The 21,467-nt window shown below is 47.4% G+C and overlaps 1 protein-coding gene across 1 annotated transcript in view; it reads right to left on the reverse strand.

Moving 5' to 3' along the window:
• Nucleotides 1-20,571, reverse strand: part of ATMIN (ATM interactor) — a 28,995-nt gene extending 8,424 nt beyond the window's left edge. The window contains exons 1-3 of the mRNA XM_088458401.1: nt 20,267-20,571; nt 2,399-2,524; nt 904-1,103 (exon numbers count right to left, since the gene is read on the reverse strand). Of these exons, the coding sequence (XP_088314527.1) occupies nt 904-1,103; nt 2,399-2,524; nt 20,267-20,464 (524 nt within the window). The 5' untranslated portion in view covers nt 20,465-20,571. The remainder of the gene's footprint in view (nt 1-903; nt 1,104-2,398; nt 2,525-20,266) is intronic.
• Between the last annotated feature and the right edge of the window lie 896 nt (nt 20,572-21,467).

Below are 21,467 nucleotides of genomic sequence, written 5' to 3' on the forward strand. Positions count from 1 at the left end.
GGACGTCAATACTGACTGTCCTATGCTGGAGCACTCTAGTTGTGCAGCCACAGCTGCGAATAAATATTCAGGGGCCTTAAAAAGACCCCCTCTGTACGGTGCGACTGGTTCGGCCAGGCACCGACGGAAACTGGGTGGCCTGAGGCTCGGGGGCGGGGTATAGGAGAGGGACCCCAGTGCATCCTGGGAGGCTGAAAATTTAACTCTGTGGTGCCTGGATGTCTGCAGCCATCGCCTATACCCCAAGGTATCCTGTGGATACCCTATGGACCCTGAAGTAGAAAGCTTTTTTTATTACATTTTTTTTTTAAAGTAAACGTTTAAATATGTAAAGAGTTTACTTTAAACAAAAAAAAAAAAATTGAATAAAAAAAAAATCCTATTTAAAATTAAAAAAAATCTGATTTAAATCCAATAAATCCATTTTTAGATTGGATTTAAACAACAAAACAAAAAAAGAAAATTTCATGCAACCCTGCATGCAAGTAATTTTTGTTCGCCTCTCTTCTACAAACTATCAAATCATATAGAATCTCTCTGGAGTATACACAAGAATGGCTGTTAGACACCAGACTGCCTGTTCAGACTTGCAGCACTCAGCATGTCATGTGATAATGGGAGGGGGGGGGGGGGATGTCACAGTGCAGTCTGAGCTTATAGGGGTGTTCCAGACTTCCTCTATCTAGTATATCATGTGCCATTGTACTTCATTAACAGCAGGCAAGGAAAACAAAGTCAAAATGGTAAATACCAACATTCTTATAGCCTGTGTGGGCAGCAATAATTAATGGCCGCCCAGTGTTACAATTCAAGTGTTCTGGGTGCCCATTAATTAACGTGGTCTTAACGCCCTATTAGACCGGGTTTAGAGCTTCAAACGGAAATGTTGTACAAGTGCTTCACCTGTGCTCGATGGGTATCTCGTGGCCCATTCTGTGGGTGTGCGATAAGAGCGCTGTTCTGCTTGTGTAAGGACAGCCGCACGTGCACTTAAAGGTCTTTCCGCAGTACCCAACGTGCCGCTTTAAGTCCCACTCCGTGCCATAGGAGTTCCCGCACCGGTCACACTTGTGCTTCTTCTCTGCATGCATTTTCATGAAGTGCTGAAATAAGCAAGATCATGGTTACATACGACACGGCTACAAGTCACACACAGGCAGGGGCTACACAACTAGTACACGCTTTGTTGGAACTATGCCTCAGATCCTAAAAATAATAGCACTAGAATGAGTTTCAAATTGGAAAAAAAGCCCCAAAATGAACATGTACCATTCATATGTATAACGTACCAAAATCGCTAACCATGTTCGGAATCGGTATTTAATGCCGGCGGCTAATCAAATCCCGACTGCAAGAGGTAAGTACTCTTACCATCCCCCCTCTAACCCTCCCCCTTAGGGGTGCCTAACCCTAACCTCCCCTTTAGTGCCTAACCCCCCACCCTCAACCTAACCCTCCCGGGGGGTGCCTAGCCCCCCCCCCTCTTTCCCTACCCTAACATAACCCGAAGTCTCCCTGGGGGTCCCTAAAGCTATCCCCCCCCCCTCCCCCACAGCTACATGCTAAGACACCCAGGTGTCGGGATTTGGTAGTGGGGCCAATGATGATCAGGATTCCGCCCGCCGGTATCTTGACCGCATCCCCATGTTCTATTGCCACAGCCTATTTCTGGTTTTATGATTAATTTGCCCACCCTTACAATTAGGTCACCGTCCAGTTTAGACTGGTCACTCTCATAGTAACCGGAGAGAAATTAATTTACTAGCCATTCCTTTGGGCGTATCCACTCTGGCCACTACCATTGCGGTGCCCACCCTGGCCAGTAACATCATGGCAACTCTTATATTACAGATTACTTCTATTTTATAGTTCTAAACAGACGTCCATCAGTAAGTGTACACAGTGCTGTACTGGGCCTTAATTTAACTTTGATTTTTGTGCCAAATTAACAACAGGTGGGTGTTAACCATGACCCCACTGTAAAAAGGAGTTAATGCCAGATATTCTAATACTATTTTAATGTCCTGTGTTCGGCTCTACATTGGAGGAAGCAGCTGTGGAAGAACCAGCGCCTAATAGCCATTGCTCTTCTGCAAAGGCAGCTGAAGTGTGTTCTGCATCTGGTATACGTCTTGCAAACATTTAGTGCTGGAAGAACAGACAGTGCAGATCATTATTGTATATATAATGCATGCGTGTAAAGGTTGTTCTATGGTGAAATGGACCAGATGCCGTTTACTTTAGCTGCAGTTATCTCCGAGTCCTTGACAATTTCGGCTTAAAAGATCCAAGGTACTGCAGCGTGCACTGTGTATACCTCTTGGGATCAAGCTCTACTTGAAGATAAGTGAGAGATAGTCTGAGTATAGTGTACCACTTGTAATGCTAACACGTGTACCTGCTTTACGCGAGAGAACTGTGAAAAGGGCCGGTTTGTTCCCCTAGGGCAACCTTCAATTGGGCAGCTGTAGAGTTTCTGTGACGCTTTCAAATCTTTCCGTAGTGTGGGATTGGTGATGCCGTCCTGCAGGGGAAATTGCGTTTAGTTTACAAACAGACAAGAGCACTACAATACTACATTAATATGCTTATTAAATCATTTCTTACAGCAGAGACCAAACTACTCAGGGAGCATGTCACGCCAGTCAATAACTAGCGCCTGCATTGGAAGCACAAAAAAAAAATAAAAAACCCCACAATCTTCCCAACTGGAAAAAGCTGAAACATACGATTGGTGTCAACAGGACGGCAGCCTGAAATCCAAAAAGAAAAGTGAGAGAATGTCACCCACATGGTCACGCCAAATCCCGACATCCTGCACCAAGTTTCTAAAAGTCACCTTTACGATATGGCAGCGGTTGGAAAAAGCCCCCCAAAAATGTATACGGAGCATTTTATTTTCAACAGGGTCATTATCCTAGAAATTGTGATGGGCTCGGTGTTGGAGGGCACTCAGAATAGCGATTTAGTATAGTATTCAGTTGTGTTTTACACGTGCCAAAGTGTGGGTAAAAGATTAGTGGATAAGACAGTGGGTATGTATGATGGCTTCATATAACCATGAACCTGCAGAAGAAACAGGCTCCTCACATATGAATAATAGGGTCATTTATGAATGGAATGCATGCTGTATAAAAGTGGTAAGATATGGCAATAAGGTAGGAGAGCGTTCATCTTTTCTCTGTATTAGAGAGTGGGCTCCGAGGTATTAGTATGTATGTAATCATATGATAGGTGTACGATGCCCAGTGTGTGCTGCCAGCACTGGACCCTAGCTGTCATCACATCCCGCTTTCCTGTCATTGGTTCATTACAGCAGATCTTCGTACACACAGGATTGTGCTAGTGAGGCCAGAGACTCGCATCTGTATCTGTTCTCCCAAAGCTTATGTTACTGCAAGTTACAACACGCGCTTGCTAGAAAAAGATCCTGAACAAAAGGTATCTAATGAAGGAGACGTTTATAATAACAAATACAGGTCTGGGAATCCACAATGCCTGGAACTTGGTGCTTTCCAGAGGGTTTTCCCCCACAGTTTGGAGCACCATGGCCTAACCATACTGATTTCCTTGTGTCTCCCCGTGCTGCCTCTGGCACCCCCGTCAGTGAATTCCTCAGTGCCTGTTGGAAGAGACGCAGGGAACACTCCCAAGTGTATAGTAAATCATGCAGCAGAAGTTATTTACTTTATCTGTCTGGATAATGTGTTTCCAGATGATAGATCCCATACCTAGATAATAAAATTACACCCGCTGAAGATAAAAGGACACTGGTCAACATTTTGCTTTGTTTAGGTATGAAACAACTTATGGATATGAAATGCTGAAAGATGGCAGTGACCTCTGTGTAATTAAGGGTTATTCCCAGCAGGAACCAGGTGAGGCTCGGTGACTAGTGACCATCTGAGACCTGGCAGTGTTCCGGAGTACACCGATTCTACGGTAATAAAACCGCTAGAAAAGACTAAAACAGAGGGCAGTACAACTATTGGTTCTTCTACCAGTTATCCACTTCCTTTATTTTTTAAAGGCACTACAAGATTTACGCAGCGCAGTACAGGGTATATAACCGTACAGTAACCGTAAGACATCAGCTGTAAATGGACAGATCTATAGAACAAGGAGCAATAAACCGACTAGGTAGGATGCAGACTAGAGGCAAGGGTTGGGAAACCGTACCCAGTCAGGTAGTCAACATGGACAATAGGTCGGCAATCAATGTGTCGCCATTTAAAATGTCAACTTTTATTTGATGATTTTTAGGGTTAGGTTTACGGTTAGGAATTAGGGTTAGGCTAAAATAAAAAACAGTGTCATTCTGGTGTCTACATGTTAAATGCCAACATTTTGAATGCGTTGACATTTTAACCATTTCGACCTAATTGTACATTGACATATTGGTTGTCGAGTTATTGTTCATTTTGAATGTCGACTAGTCATATCACAAAATGGGGATCTCACTGTAAGGCAGCTGGAGACTAGCCACGGGGAGGGGGTCAATGATCCTGCACCGGTGAAGGGCGAGCAGACGCAGGTAAGAGTCACTGAGAGGGATCAGGAAACCAGGAGCACCGGCAGCAGGAATAGTGCTTAGGAGAACCATGAGGAAGGAAGGTCCTGTCCGCGAGTTTATATTGTAAGAGGACAGGTGAACAGTTGGAAGGTGAACTGGGGAGGAGTGAAGGACAGATGGGAAGAGTGGTGGTTTAGGAGGAGGGATAGTAGGCTGTAATGAAAAGAGGAGTTTTGAGTGAAGCGGTCGAGACTCATGTAAAGTCTAACCTGGTGGTGGAGAAAGTTCCAGAGGAGGGGAGGTAAGCAAGGCGGAGTGGAAGCAATTAAAAGGAAGAGCAAAGACAGCGGGAGGGATTGAGAACAGAAATGAGGTTGGAGATGTAGGATGGGGCAGATGATTGAGTTATTTGCAAGTGAGGGTCATGAATTACTGGATTGTAAGGGGGGTGAGGAATCCGTGAAGCAGATGGCAGAGGGGGGGGGAGCCAACAGAGCATTTAGACGGGCAGCAGCATGCATAATAGATTGGAGTGGGGAAAAGCGAGTAAGGGGCAAAGGTAGTGGTTACAGAAGTCAAGGCGGGAGGATAAGTGCATGGATAATAAGGGTTTGTGGCACTAGGGTTGGGAAAGGGCCCAATCTTCAAGAGGTTTCAGAGCTGGAAACAGCAAGAATGAGATATAGGGTCATATCCAATCAGCCCCGAACACTGATCCCCGCGATCGGCAAAAAACAGGGATTTTTCGCCGATATTTTTTTACTCTCTATCCTATTAATTCGGACGAAATAAAAGGATAGTTCGCCCGTTAACACATAGTAACCGCGATAAGCCCTTTTTTGGGCAAAAAAACCCGGCACTTAACGTGGATTATTTTTCGGGACACATCAGGTCCCGAAAAAAAACCCTGATAAGTGCCGTTCTCAGGCCGACTTCGGGACTAATTGGATATGGCCCATAGACTGAATACGTAGGGTAAAGGATATGTGGCAGTCAAGGAGGGTACCCAGGCAACGCACGTTGACAGAAAGTTACTGTTGATAACTTGCAAAAGGGTTAGAGTTGAAATAAAGTGCAAACCAGCCTGGATTAGAGCAGCACCCATATAATCATGTGCTGCCACCCACATACATTGTGCAGAAAACAAAAACCTCCAGCGAGAATGTGTCTTCCTCTTTCCAAGGGGGAGCCTCAATGTTCTACCAGGCAGATAGAAATGAAGGGACCAAATGCGGCAAGTTGCACTATCTGCTTTAAGAGTTTACTTAGGGAGCAGTGCACTTTATGATATACAGGTGCGTCTTCAGTCGCACCAAACAGCCCCTCTCAGCACGCCAGGTCCCGTCTTATTTGCATAAATACTACAAGTGGAAGCAACAAAACTACTTTGCTATATTGCACTGATCTATTTGATGTGCGACATTTGAACATTGGTGTGCAAATGCATCCATCTGTATGGAAAGTGTGACGACGTAACTGCGCGGGTTTTTCTCACGCCAAATTTTGTTCATGTGTGACTTTGTGCAGGTTTAAAACAAATTCTTGTGCGGTTAAAGTTGCAGCCCACCATCTCTACTACACGGCGAGTGGCGTTTTGCCGAATTTGCTGTGCGAAAAAGATGCAACAAAAACTTCCCGGCGTGGCACAGTCGCGCCGTATGTTGTATAGACGCTAGATGTACCTGTGTAGGACATTGCTTTAGCCCTGCAGCAGAAATGTTGCTGGAAACCATACGGAAGTTGACAGCTATAGCATTACAGTATGTTTATGGTCAGTCTTATTTAAACCTGATTAATGCAGATGTTAACAGCAGAGAGATATATTATATAAAGTGCTAATTTCCACCACTGTATTCAAAAGTGTCAACACTACACTAAAAATATTAGAAGGACTTAAAAAGGCAGTAATGTATAACAGTACACTCTGGGCCTGATTCAGAGCCGGACGCTCTGACCAGAGAGCTCGCTCTGAATCAGGGTCCTCCTACCTGAAAATGGTGACCACCCACAGCTTATGCGAGCGGCCAAAAAGATGGTCGCGATGGTCAAGACCATTGCGACCATCGGGCTTGCGACGAGACCCTATCAGAGCCAAAAGCACTCCCACTGACATCACTAGTGATGTCAGTGGGGCCGGCTCCAGACGGAAGGCGTTCCCATGGGATCCCAGGCGTTCCCAACAAAGGGGGCGTGCTGTCAGTCACCATCGACAGCACGCCCCCTTTGGTGAGAGACCCATAGCAACAGCTTGGCTGTCGCTATGCGGGTCTCGCGCATGCGCACGACGGATTCTCTGTCAAAGCACCAAAGATGGAGGCTTAGATCTACCCAACTTACAAAAGTACCATTTGAAAGGCCTCCATCTTCCCACCTACCTCCTATACTCGGATTATCTCAACACTGGATTTCTGTAATCGTGTTTGATTCGGATTTAAAACTGGCCCCTCATGACACCTCTATAGAATAACAAGGCATTTCTTCCAGTTATTGATCCCAACCCTTTGTCTGTTGGACCAGATACAACATTTAAGGCTCATACACACTAGACAATAAATTGAACAGTATGGACGATAATGATATAGTTATTCAATATCGCACAGTGTGTATGCACAATATCGTTAACGATGCGCACTCCCGCGGATCGTTAACAATGTCTTTCATTGCCCGAACTTGAGGGCAACCTGACAAGATAGTCAGGCACTGCAAGTTTGGGGATGTGGCAGGGTGACGTCACTGAACGATATCGTTCAGTGTGTATGCTCACCGACATCGAGTCCGGCAGTTCAAGGTCAAACACTTAGCAATGGAGCATATCGCTAAGTGTGTATGAGCATAAAGTCCCTTTGCAACCTTGCCCCCCCTCTGGGTATTTCCCCAATTTTGTGATCTCCGGGAAAGAGGTGATCTCCCTTCTAAGGGGAGAATTTTATTGATTTTAGGTGCACGTAGCTTGTGCTATTGGTATATCTATCCCTTATTGTGGATTTCTGCTCACAGCCTCCTGAAGTGTGAGCAAGAGTCCTCCCAAAGTATCACCTTTGGCCGCCTTGACTACATTATGCCCGACTTTTGGTAGACTTCTTAAAATGTTCTCTTACTCAATGAACACTCCAGTATAGTGGGCAGCTAGAAATGTTTCTAAATATTTTTTCACCGGTCTTATATCTCTCATAGGGGATTTCTCATGGGTAATTTGGATAATCACCGACCTTTTGCCAATTTATGCCATTTGCGTATAGGCTCATCCCTTAATTAGATGGTTCTGGTTTTCCGTCTGGAGATTTGTCTCTGCTCACTTAGGTAACTATGAATGGCCACTTTTTGGTATATTACCACCTGTGATATTGTTGGAGGCTTCCTCTGCTGCCCATAAGAGTATTCTGCATTTGTGGATCCAGAGTTCTCCACCCTCTCTGGAGCGATTTAAGGAAAAGATTTTTTCCCTTTTTCATATGGATTGGTTGGAGTCATCTCTCCAGAGGGAAACTCAATTTTTTTTTTTTTCACTATGTGGGAAAGCTTTATCGATATTCTCCACCGTTCTACTAAAGAAGCCACACACCAGTGCTTTGGCAATACACTATCGGATGAGACTGGCATACACTTACAAGGCCAGCCAATTTATTTTTATATGAGACTAGGCCTTGAATTCTGTATACTTTTATGAATTGGGTAATTAGCCCTATACCATTCTGTACATGACTTGTTATACTGCACATAAACTTTTTTTGTCAACTGATTGTTTCTAATGTGGATGAAATTTCTGTATTCCTCCTATGCCGCAATAAGAAACATTTTAAAAATATATGTTTTGCAGCAAGAAAGCACCTATAGTAAATGTAAAACACACAATTTTGTTATTAGGAGTATACAATGCTATCAAATTGAGCGCAAAGGCCGTAACTTTAGGGTCTCTAAACAAAATATGTTAGAATAATCTGAAATACAGCATCATGGACAGAAATACCCAGACCAGGTGCACCTTTTTCAGATTTCCAAGTTTCAAACGCCCACCATTCTCTCTACACATAAATTGAAATTAACAACTGCATTTGGGGAAAGATCAAAACCACCCAAGGAGGACAAGTGTAGGTGTTGCTCATAGCAACCACATTGTAGCCATCATATGAACTGTACTAGATAAATAATAGATGAAAGCTGATTGGTTGCTATGGACAACACCTCCACCTGTCCTCTCTGGAAAGTTTGGTCAATCTCCCGCATGGTATTCACAATTTTGTCAATATTACAAAAACATTTGTTTCCTTTTAATTAACATCGTAAAACGATATGGGGGAGATTGAAATGTATTCCCCAGCGGCTAACGGGCACCCGGCAAAGCAATTCAATTGTTGCTCACATCGGGCGCGAATAGCCGCCGATGCTGGCATTTCTGAGACGGCGAGCAGAGATGTACGATTAGTTGGCACTTTAGGTGCCCGAAGCAGTACTTTATACAGGTTTAGCTCTTTGCGTGGCTAAACCCAGTGCTTCTGGGCGCACACATGTGCCCTATGGGATGGGAACAATTTAATTGCTCCAATGGGCACCTACGAAACAATTAAATTCCTCCTATATCATTTTAATATATAAAAATATGAGATATGGTAAGAACTTACCTTTGTTATCTCTATTTCTACGAAGTCCATAGGGTTCCACAGGATACCTTGGGGTATAGGTGATGACGTCAGGCATCGGGCACCATAGAGTTAAGTTTTCAGCCTCCAAGTATGCACTATACCCCGCCCCCGAGCCAAGGCATCTCAGTTACGTACCAAGCCATAGGCCAGAGGAGGAGAAGGAAGAGAGAGAAAAAAGATCTGGACACACAAGAATCACATTCTCACTAGAGGGAGACGGAATAAAACCGGTGACCAGGGTAAAGCCCATCTGCAGCACAGGTGTGACAGGGCGGGAGTCCTGTGGAACCCTATGAACTTCGTAAAAATAGAGATAACAAAGGTAAGTTCTTACCATATCTCTCATTTTCTACTTCAGGGTCCATAGGGTATCCACAGGATACCTTGGGGATGTCCCAAAGCAGTATCCTTTAAGGGTGGGGACACTCCTGTGCTGAAAGGAGAATCCGCCGCCTGAAGGAAGCATCCTGAGAGGCCAAGGTGTCAAAAGCGTAATACCTCACAAAGGTATGGACAAAGGACCACGTGGCAGCCTTGCAGATCTGGACTGCAGATGCACCACGTCGAGCTGCTCACGAAGGACCCACAGACCTAGTGGAATGTGCCCTCACAGAGGAAGGAACCGGAAGTCCTTCATGAAGATAAGCTTCTGAAATAGCCATACGAAACCAACCTGCCAAAGTCTGCTTTGAAGCAGGCCAACCCTTTTTACGGAAGCCATAGGAGGACAAACAAGGCGTCCGACTTCCTAAAAGAAGAAGTGCGGTCAACATAAATCCTTAAGGCCCGCACAACGTCCAAAGTGGCCTCACCCACTGAAAGATCAGGGGAGTTAAAAGCCGGCACAACGATTTCCTCGTTGATGTGAAAACTTGAAACAACTTTCGGACGAGTGTGCAGCACTGCCCTGTTCCTATGAAAAAATCAGAAAAGGGGGGTCTACAGGAGAGTCAGAAACACGTGTGGCCGAAGCAATGGCCAGAAAGAATATTGTTTTAGCTGTAAGCCATTTAGGGTCCACTGAGCCCAGTGGTTCAAACTGCGGTCCCTGGAGAGCTCTCAGGACCACAGTCAAATCCCAAGTAGCCACCGGGTGAAACAAAAGGTGGCTGAATGCGAAGAACACCTTGGATAAAGAAGCGCACATCAGGGAGCGCAGCAATCCTACGATGGAACCAGACTGACAGGGCCGACACCTGCACTTTCAGGGAAGCAAGGCGAAGCCCATAGTCTAGCCCCGTCTGTAGGAAAGCCAACACTCTAGACAGACGGAACTCCCGAGGGGCATAACCTCTCGGTCGACACCACTGGAAGAACGTATGCCACACAAGATGGTATATCCTTGCAGAGGATGGTTTCCGAGCTCTTAGCATGGTTTGCACCACAGAGCCGGAAAACCCCCTGGACCTTAACATGGCCGTCTCAACAGCCACGCCGTCAAAGATAGCCGAGCCAGGTCCGGGTGAAGACAAGGACCCTGTGATAGCAGGTCCGGTCGCAGCGGCAACCGCAGAGGAGTGTCCACGGACAGACTCTGGAGGTCCGAGAAACAGTGCTGCCTGGGCCATTCGGGAGCCATCAACAGGAGTGTACCCCCTACCTGTTTGAATTTCCGGATTACCCGCGGAAGAAGGAAGGGAAAATGGAGGAAAGAGATAGGCACACTGGAATGTCCACTGGACGGACAGAGCTTCCACCAGAGACTCCTTTTCGTCTCTTGTTCCGAGACCTGTACACTGGCAACTTCTTGTTGTGCCATTACGCCATGAGGTCTATCTCTGGAAGACCCCACCTGTCCACCAGAAGTTGAAAGACGTCCTGGTGCAAAGACCATTCTCCCGGGTGTACGTCCTGCCGACTGAGAAAATCCGCTTCCCAGTTGAGGACTCCCGGGATGAATACTGCTGATACAGCCGGGAGATTGCGCTCCGCCCAGACCAGGATGCGGGACACCTCTGCGAGGGCTGCCCAACTTCGGGTTCCTCCTTGTCGATTTATGTAGGCCACGGTGGTGGCGTTGTCAGACTGGACCTGCAAGGAGTGACCTTGGAGAACCCGATGTGCCTGCTGGAGAGCATTGAAAACCGCGCGGAGTTGCAAGATGTTTATTGGAAGCTCCTTTTCTGCCTGGGTCCACCTGCCCTGGAACAAGTGTGGACCAGTGACAGCTCCCCAGCCCCGAAGACTGGCGTCCATTGTTAACAGGACCCAGTTCGCCACCCAAAATACCCTTGTTGAGGTGGGTCGTCTGCAACCACCAGGCTAGAGACAGGCGAACCTTCGGAGTGAGCACCATTCCATTTGGACAGGATCAATTGCTGCAGAAATCTGGAGTGAAACTGGGCATATTCCGCCATGTCGAATACTGACACCATGGAGCCCAGCAACCTCATCGCCGAGTGCAGAGACACTCGGCGACACTGTAGACAACTGAGCACACTCAACTGCAAAGCAGAGATCTTTTCCACTGTCACAAAGATCCGCTGCTGCCTGGAGTCCAACAAGGCCCCTACGTGCAGGATCCTCAGACAGGATCAGGGTGGATTTTTTTGCCAGTTTATCAGCCAGCCGTGACGTTGCAGCACTGCAATCTTCAGGTTCAGATGGCGTAGAAGGAGCTCTGGAGACCCTGCCAACAACAGACGGTCGTCCAGATACGGTAACATTCGGACTCCCTGCATCCGCAGGTGAGCCACCATGACCTTGGTGAACACTCGTGGTGCTGTCGCCAGGCCAAAAGGTAGCGCCAGGAACTGGAAGTGATCATTGCGGATTGCAAACCTGAGGAATTGCTGCAGGCGCAAAAGAATGGGTACATGCAGGTAAGCGTCCTGGATGTCCAATGACACCATGCAATCCCCAGGTTCCAGCGCCAGAATGATGGACCGTAGGGTCTCCATCCGAAACCGAGGCACCCTCAAGGACTTGTTGAGGGCCTTGAGGTTGAGTATCGGACGGTACAACCCATTGGGTTTCTGCACCAAAATAGATTGGAATAGAAACCCTGGCTCCTCTGGGAGAATGGAACAGGCACTATAACTCCAGCCTGGAGCATAGTGTGCAAAACTTTCCGCAGTTCCAAGGCTTTGTTCCGATCTAATGGAAGGCCTGTGGTAAAGAACCGGGATGGGGGCCTGTGCCGAAAGGAGAGGGCATACCCGTGAGAAACCACCACGTGAACCCAATTGTCTGTCGGGGCTATCGACCAACACTGGGCGAACTGAAGCAGGCGGCCTCCCACTTTGGGATCCCCCAAAGGGAGGCCCGGACCGTCAGGCCGCAGGTTTGTCATCTGACTTAGGGGCCGGACGTCTGGTACTCCAGGCCCGTTTCCTGGGCTTGGCCGATTTCTTGGGCCCAGCCTGTCGGGGAAAAGACTCTGCTTTATAGGCCTACCCTGGGCCCTGTAAGGCCGAAAGGACGACGTACCAGAACCTGAAGGGACCGCAGCAGACGGGAGACATGCAGATTGGCTGCTGCCAGCGTAGCTACAATTTTGTCCAGATCCAGACCAAATAGGACTTCTCCATTAAAAGGCAAAGCTTCTAAGCCCTTTTTGGAATCAGCGTCCGCTTTCCAAGATCTCAACCATAAGGTGCGACGAGCAGCAACAGCGGCAGAAGAAATCCTAGAGGTGAGGATACTGATATCCAAGGCCGCTTCATTGATGTAAGTGGCCGAATCCCGGAGATTGCCCACCAACTCGGCCTGTTCAGCCGAACAGTCAGAGTCCAAAGACACCACCAAACTATCAGCCCAGCGCTCCATAGCCCTGGCTACCCAACACATGGCCATAGCCGGTCTGGACACCCCCACCGCAAGTGAATAAATGGACTTTAGGCAGATTTCCACCTTGCGGTCCATAGCATCCTTCAAGGAGGACATGGAAGGCATGGGCAAAGTGGCACTTCTGACTAGGCGTGTCACATGAGAACCACCTGTGGAAGGGATTCCCACTTAGAAAAATAATTGTCAGCAAACGAATAAGCCACGGGTAAGCGCCTCTGAGGCTGATACCGTTTTCCGGGGTGTTTCCACGCCTCCTCTAAATGGTCTACTAACTGACCCGAAAGAGGAAACGCTGTGATGTCACCCTTAATATCCTTGAAAAAGGCACATTTGGATTTGGACACCGGAGGATCATCCTCCTCAATAACTAAAGCCATGCGGACTGCCCCAATAAGGCCAGGAATATAAACCTTTGACTTAGCGTCCGACTCTTTAGTACGGAGAGGTTCTTGGTCAGATAGATCCAGAATCTCCCCATCATCGGACGTCACGTCGTCATCCTCATAAGGAGCAGACAGACGCCACAGGCCGCAACACAGACTCCCCTTGTAACACGTCCGACAAATGCTGTACATAACTTGTTAGCGAATTAACCCACGCAGGCTCCTGAGAGACCTGGGGAGGGGAAATAGGGAGACTGTGGGGTACCATCAATTGCCTCGGGAAACCCTGCATGGGTGACGACACCACTGACTGCTGGGACAATCCCATCTGGGAAAACGCAGGTGGCGGAGCTAACTGGCCCACTAAGGTTGTAAGCGCCTTAGCGAAACAAGCCCAGGGAGGTTAATGTATCGGAGCCGTGACAGTAATTGGCCGCCACAATAAATAACACTGCCGACATAGCCCCTCCGCGTTACCCTCCCCCTCCGCTATTGGTACATTGCACTTAGTACAAATAAGCTGGAGAGGAAATTCACTCTCAGACATGATGGTAAGTATGTGACCCCTCTCACTGATACTTGTTAGTATAGTGGGAGAACCGCCCTGCAATCACCGGTGCGAGGGCTTTAGCAGAAGAACAGGGACAGTGAAAAGGCTGACAGTAGAAAGTGAAAGTACAGGCAGCAGACGCTAGCAGCAGTCACATACAATGCAGAAGAAATTAATCCCTGCACTATCAGTGCTGTTTCTCAACTATACAGACACAGAGTCTGTAGGACACAGCACTGCATACACTGACCTTAAGCCAACGGAGGAGAGGTATTCCGGGGAACCCAGACCGCGATGCCACCGATCAGCAGCGTCCAGCAACGTTTACCATGCAAAGATGGCCACCAAGGAGCAGAGAGGAGGCCGGCCTGGGGGAGGAGCGCTGCCACAGGACCAATCGGCAGTGCAGAGAAGGCTGTGTACAGCGGGGGAGGCGCCGGCTGTATACAGGGAAGGCGCGCTCCCCTGGCATGCAATTAACCCCTGGGACGCCGCAGCGCTTGCCGCTCAGCTGCGGCCCGCTGTCCCAGGGGGATAGTGGAAGCGCTGGTTAGTACCTGGCTCCACGCTGCAGCCAGTCCCCAGGGAGCCCCCTGCCTGGAACTGTAGACCATGTGCTCAGCAGGGACCCACCGCGGGACCCCCGCTGCTTACCTGCTCCCCTTGAATCCGGCCATGGTCCGAAGCATCTGGGGTCACCGCTAGCCGTGACCCCAGATGCTTACCAGCATCCCCGGATCAGTACCGACGTTCTGGTACCGACGGGGTGTGGGGGAGACAGCATGGACGTCAGCAGTGACTGTCCATGCTGTACTCCCAGATGTGCAGCCACAGCTGCCTTGAAGAAACTTCAGGGGCTATTCTTAGCCCCCCTCTAAACATGTGCTCTGACTGAGCCGGGCACCAACGAAAACTGAGATGCCTTGGCTCGGTTGGCGGGGTATAGGAGGGGGACCCTAGTGCATCCTGGGAGGCTGAAAAGTTAACTCTATGGTGCCCGATGCCTGACGTCGTCACCTATACCCCAAGATATCCTGTGGATACCCTATGGACCCTGATTTAGAAAAAAAAAAATTACACTAAATACACACAAACGATTTTATGAACGATTTTCTGTCTGATTTTTTTAGTGTAATGAACGATTTTTTTGAACTACAAACGATTTTAGCATATTCCCTTACTGAAAATCGTTGAGTTGGTCAGTCTGACTGAACTACAAACGTGAACGCGCATGAACGATAATCATTCATCGTTTTACTCAGAGAGTGAACGATTTTTTCAACGATTGAACAATTATTGTTATCATCCTCCTTTATTTATATGGCGCCACAAAGGTTCCGCAGCGCCTTACACAGTACATAAATGAGCACACAAGAAAAACAGTTAATAGTAATACAAAACAATGCAGGACAAGGACAAGGTTATACACATAGCTGCATAACACAAGCAGCAGGACATGAGCAACAAGGTATTAGGTGCCGTTGTGGGGAGTTAGGAGTAAATTATACTATATGTAGGGGGAGGAGAAGCACGTGAGAGACGAGGGCCCTGCTCGTGAGAGCTTACATTCTAAAGGGGAGGGGCAGACAGACAGGGGCGACACAGATGGGGTAGATAGTGGGGAAGGAGCATGGAGCAGAGGGTTAGGATATGTGCTGTGGAATGTGTGTGTATAAGATTATTTGATGTTATGTAAAAATTAAGTCCTTCATACATCTATCTCTATGACAGAAAATAGATTGTTTATGTGTTATTTACATGAGAGATGTACAAAATAAAGTTGTAGCACTTTAATTATTGTATGTTACATTTTAGCATCTATATACAGCCTGATAAAAAAATGGATATATTATGGGACTGTCCCGCCATCCTAATACAGTAGTAACTACTTTAGTCTCAGCTGCTGGGTGCTATGCCATGCTCCTGTGAGTGGGTGCATCTCACATGCTATCGTTAGCTATAATCGTTCAAAAAATCATTGTGTGTATGCACCTTCACAATTAGGGGCCAATTCGTCATCAGGGGCCGGGCGGCTCTCGATGATTAAGTATACAACCTGTCATAAGTTGCAGCAGTGGATATTACTGGAGCAATACTGACAGCAGGGAAAAACAGCGATCCCCACGCTCAGTAACAATACTTACCGGTGCCCATCCAAGGGACTGCGCATGCGTGACCGGAGAGGGCACTAAGTGAGGAGGCGGTGAAGGCATCCGCTCTGATCCCTCTTTGCAACACCGGACATCCTCCCCTTAGGAAGAAGCGGGGCATGGGGAAATAGCGCCATCTGAAGATTAAACTTGCTGAATTTTAGGCCATCCTATCGGGCCCCAAAAATGTATGGTGCAGTTGCAAAAACATCCGGAAACTAGCGTTTCCGCATTTGTAACAGGCCCATTAGTGATGACGAATAGGCCCATTACACTTGGTATTCCCAGCCTTTCTGTGGCAGTTTCTTCCACTCTTCTAGTGCAACTGCTCCAGTTCTTCCAGATATGAAGGGTACTCTCTCCAAAATGCTGTTTTCAGATATCTCCATAGGTTTCCTATGGTATTTAAATCCCGTCTCATTGCTACCACTTTGGAACAGTCCAGTGTCTTACCTTTCAACCACTCCTGGGTGCGTTTGAAGTGTATTTAGGATTGTAGTCCTGCTGGAAGATTCAATGCAATCCCAGAGCACACCATTTTGAATGTATGGCTGGTGATCTTTTCTTTGAAAGTTACATTTCATATATAAATAATGATGTAATTGAGCAAAAAGCATGAATTTGGTCTCATCTGCCCACAGGACATTTTGCCAGAAGGACTTCAGACTGTCAGGTGCCTTTTGGAATTTTACAGAAAAGTTTTTAAGGGCCATATTCAATTTGAGGCAAAAAGCCGTTATTGGCGATAAATTATCGCCGATGACCTCATTTTTCACCTAGTCTTTTTCCCCTTATTCAATTACATTGACTTTTTGCCGATGCAATGCACCCCTGGGAATGGTCCCTAAAAATAATCTGTGTAAAAAAAAAAAGTTAACAAAAATATATATATGGTAACACATCCTAAAGTACCCAAATAGATTCCAGAGGGGTTCGGAAGTATGCGGCAGGTGTTTTCTTCATTGCGGGGAGTAGCAGCAGGTGCATTTTTTAATTTTTAAAAATCATTTAAGGGACTTAAAAATATGCTTGCACCCATTTTCATGTACTCGAAATTTGATGGCCATAGTTATTTTCCCCCCAACAAAACCCTAAGTACTATTCTTCAGCACTTCTTCATAGCCGCATTTATGCACCTGCTGCAGCTACTTAAAAACCCAACTTCCTTCATCAGGCAAAAACTGGGGGACCCATAGTGATCCCCTATGTCTGGACATCTTTAGGGGGTGTACTAGGATGATTTCCCAAAAATTCCCTTTTTTTTTTTCGCCGGTTCCAGTTTTCGCCTACTTTGAAATTGGATACGGGGAATAGAGCGGGCACGTGCGCAATACTTTTCCGCCTGGATGCCAGGCAAAAAGCCCAGCAGGCGAAAAGTCTGGACTTTCCGCCTCAAATTGAATACGGGCCTATATCTTTCTCTTCAGGCCTCTTATTATATAACCCCCTTTAAAGGAGCTGGAAACGGATAGTGCCAGGTGAAAATGACGCACCTTGGGGATCATGCTATAATCTGTTTGGCAGCTGATCAAGGTGCTTTCTCCACCATGAGAACAATACTGCGCTGCCATTGTCAAATCACGTTTTGTCTTTTGGCCACATCCAGGTATGTGTATAACATTGCTGTAGAGGAACATGACGGTCTCCAGGTATGTGTATAACATTGCTGTAGAGGAACATGACGGTCTCCAGGTATGTGTATAACATTGCTGTAGAGGAACATGACGGTCTCCAGGTATGTGTATAACATTGCTGTAGAGGAACATGACGGTCTCCAGGTATGTGTATAACATTGCTGTAGAGGAACATGACGGTCTCCAGGTATGTGTATAACATTGCTGTAGAGGAACATGACGGACTCCAGGTATGTGTATAACATTGCTGTACAGGAACATGACGGACTCCAGGTATGTGTATAACATTGCTGTACAGGAACATGACGGACTCCAGGTATGTGTATAACATTGCTGTACAGGAACATGACGGTCTCCAGGTATGTTCGCTATAGTACCATGGGCTCATACTTCCTGATAACATCGCTACAGGAACATCTAGGTCGCAGGGAATTCATTTGTAGACTCCTGACTGTCCACGCATGGCAGCAAACTTTTGACCACCCAAGAAATGCTCATTGGAGGAGCCGGAGTCCTCTTCTCTACTCAAACCCATTCAGATCTTTTTATATGGCAAGCACTGACCAGTGAGGGAGAACCATCTGCTTGAGATCTAGTTATCTATAACCATTTCTAAATAGGTGCCAATAATTTTGTAATGGCCATTTAAGAATTTGTGTGTGGAATAAGCAAAGACTTGAGCACTGTACACACTAGATAAGAGGAACGATCTACTATTTTTTATTTCTAACAGCGGAAACGATCCTATAGACGTCACAGTTCCTGTATACACAGGAGACAATTATCGTTCCTATCTGAACAATAAATATTGAGGTGACGATTTTGGCCCGATCACGTACACACTAGTGGCACAATATCAGCTCACCTGGAGCGATGAATGTAGTGCGGCACTTCTGATGTCGGGAGTCGATCTGAAGGGTTTGTGAGCGGCTGTCGGCCCCGGGTGCTGTCAACACACTGTGCAATGATGAGACCAACCAGCTGAGTAATGGTTGATCAGCCCAATTATTGCAGTGCATGTACCTAGCTTTACTCAATTTGTAGGCTTCGTTTTGTTCTACTGCAAACCAAAGAAATGCATAAACTACATGGCCAAAAGTATGTATACAGTTGAACATCTCATTCCAAAACCATGTTTATTACTAAGAAGTTTAACCCCCCCCCTCCCCTTCCTTCTTGCTGCTGTAACAGCAGGTACTGCTAGTGGGCACTTCCCCAAGCTGAGGTCACTTGGAAGCACACAATGCTATAGAACGCCCTTGTACGCTCTAGCAGCAGGATTCCCCTCTACTAGAACTAAGGGAACCCCCTTACACTGCCAGTATCTGTACTCGCTCATGCAGACATCAGTGATGTAGGAGTGATTTATTATTTTATTATCAGTTACTAATAAAGAGCCAAAACATTCTGTTTCACTTTACAATTGGGAACAAACAGTAATAGAACAAGACTGGGTAATAACCGACCAGTGTCGGACTGGAGCATGAGGGGCCCACCGGGATAATCAGTGGTAAGGGCCCATTGCTTAAGGGGAGTGGTCATCCACCAGAGGGGTGTGGCCTACCATCACAGATGGTTGGCTAACCATTAGGCAAATCTTGGTGTAGATTCTATAGAAGTGAACCAAGCCCCCTTGTTAATCAGTGGTCCTGCTTCACCAGGTACTGTCTGTCGAATAGTGTAACAATTTATAATTTGGGGTCTGAAACCTGACACCTAGAGGGGGGGGGGGGGGGCACAGGCAGTGGGGCCCACCGGGGATTTCCCCTATACCCTTGTGGGCCAGTCCAACCCTGTAACCGACAAAGTAAGAGGGCGTAGCTCACAAGGGGTACACAAACGCTGTGTGTACCCCAGCGACATCAGCGACGGACCCGGCATCAGCAAGTGCATACACACTTGCCAATGCCAGCAACAACGAAACGAGGGTGGAGGGGAAGGGGAGGGGGTGGATGTAGCAGTGCCAGGCTGTATTTGGCAGCATGGCATCACTAACGACACCGCCAGATAGCGCTGCAAGTACTGACGACTGGGGATGTCATTAGCGACCTGCAGGAGAGCGCATCGGGATCGAGCTAGTGGGTACACCCTAGACAAAGCAAATTTGTCATAACGATGCGTCGTTACCGGCAAAATAGTTTCAAAGATCTGTATACCCACATTCTATTTAGAGGGTATCATATACGGCAAACATATGCGCACCCCTAAATTGCAGTACATTACTCAGGCAAATCGCTATGTCATTATAATGACCCCCAACAGGATGAAAATATGCTTCAAATACAATAGTGTCAAAGACCTGAAAACACATCAGAGATCATGGGCACAATATGGACAGTTTGGCATGCTTGACCCATGTCACGCCCTTAGCTAGGGAAATCTCTATATGCAGGAAGATTGGAAACATGTTACATGACAGAGTGGTAACCATGGCATCCCATAGCACCACCTTACCATTCATCACACACTGACAGCAGCACTGGCCATGTAAGGTCGCTTTCACTCTGCTGCTCACATTAAATCCTCCATATTGTGCAATTACCATATTTACTATAACGGACACCCCCCAGCTTGTCATTGTGGTACGTCCCACAACAATCATCTCACCTGCACTCCATGGGACTTCACCAAGTGCATGTTGAGGGCGGGGGGGTTAGGGAGAACTTTGCCGCATCCCTTCACCGTGCACAGTATGTTGGTCCGGACCTCCCGCGATAGCTCGCTGACTGACGGCTTCACAATCTCCCAATGCTCGCATGAGTACAGGGCCCGTACCCTGGTACCACCGCCGCCGCGGGCAGCCATGGCACCGCAGCAGCACGGGGGGCGCCGCTGCCGCCGTACACACTGCCGGCGTGCACCTGGCACCACCCCCTCCCAGTACGCCGCAACAGCTACTTCCGGGGGAGGTGGCCGAGGACAAAAACAGTACCGTGATTGGGTGAACGATCTCCTATTTGCATAGGTAGGCGGGGTTCTACTACGGGCGTGGCTATACAGACGCCGTATTGTTGTTGGTGTGGTGTGTTACTACTTCTTGTGCGAATAACCTTCCGCTCAGTGTTACACCTGACAAATAGTCCCACTGCCAGCAGCACATCCACAGGCGCATGCGCCATAGCCCTTCCATTACATGATATTAAACATTATTTGCTTATTAACTGCACCTTTCTAATACAGTTCATCAATACTAGTGTATTATGTGGTAGCTTGGCTTTGTAAAGAAGAGCAGCTCTCCAACATACATACAATACAATGCAACAAAAACCAAGCAATATTTATGTTTTGTAAAATACACGCTTAGCTAGTTACGAGTCAACGATCTGTAGGTGCTTGGGGTTGCATTCAGCTGCATCAGGAGTCTTCTAGAAACATGGTGAGAACATACAAACTCCACACAGGCCATGACCAGAAATTGAAACCATGACCTCAGTGCTGTGAGGCACTGCGCATGCTCTGTAGTTGAGCATATGTAACTTTGGGTAGTTTAGAGGGTATGCAGTCAGGAAGCCGAGGAACCTAATCCCGACAGCCGGCTTCCCGGCTGTCATATCCCGGCAGGGGTCTAAAGACAGTCGTCGATATGCCGACGCCTGTCATTAGACATACACTGGGAGCCTGACGCCCGGCATCCCGATCGAAGGCACTCTGAGCGCGGATAGCTGCGGGGGGGGGAAGGGTTAGGTTTAGGGTTCCTGGGGGGTACTTAGGGTTGGGCACTCCCCTCGGGAGGTTAGGCGGCGGGGAAGGGGGGGTTAGCGTTAGGCACCCCCGGGGGGGACTTAGGGTTAGGCACCCCCCCAGGGGA

The sequence above is a fragment of the Taudactylus pleione genome, unplaced genomic scaffold (assembly GCF_031769625.1).
Source record: "Taudactylus pleione unplaced genomic scaffold, aTauple2 ptg000828l, whole genome shotgun sequence".
NCBI lineage: Eukaryota > Metazoa > Chordata > Amphibia > Anura > Myobatrachidae > Taudactylus > Taudactylus pleione.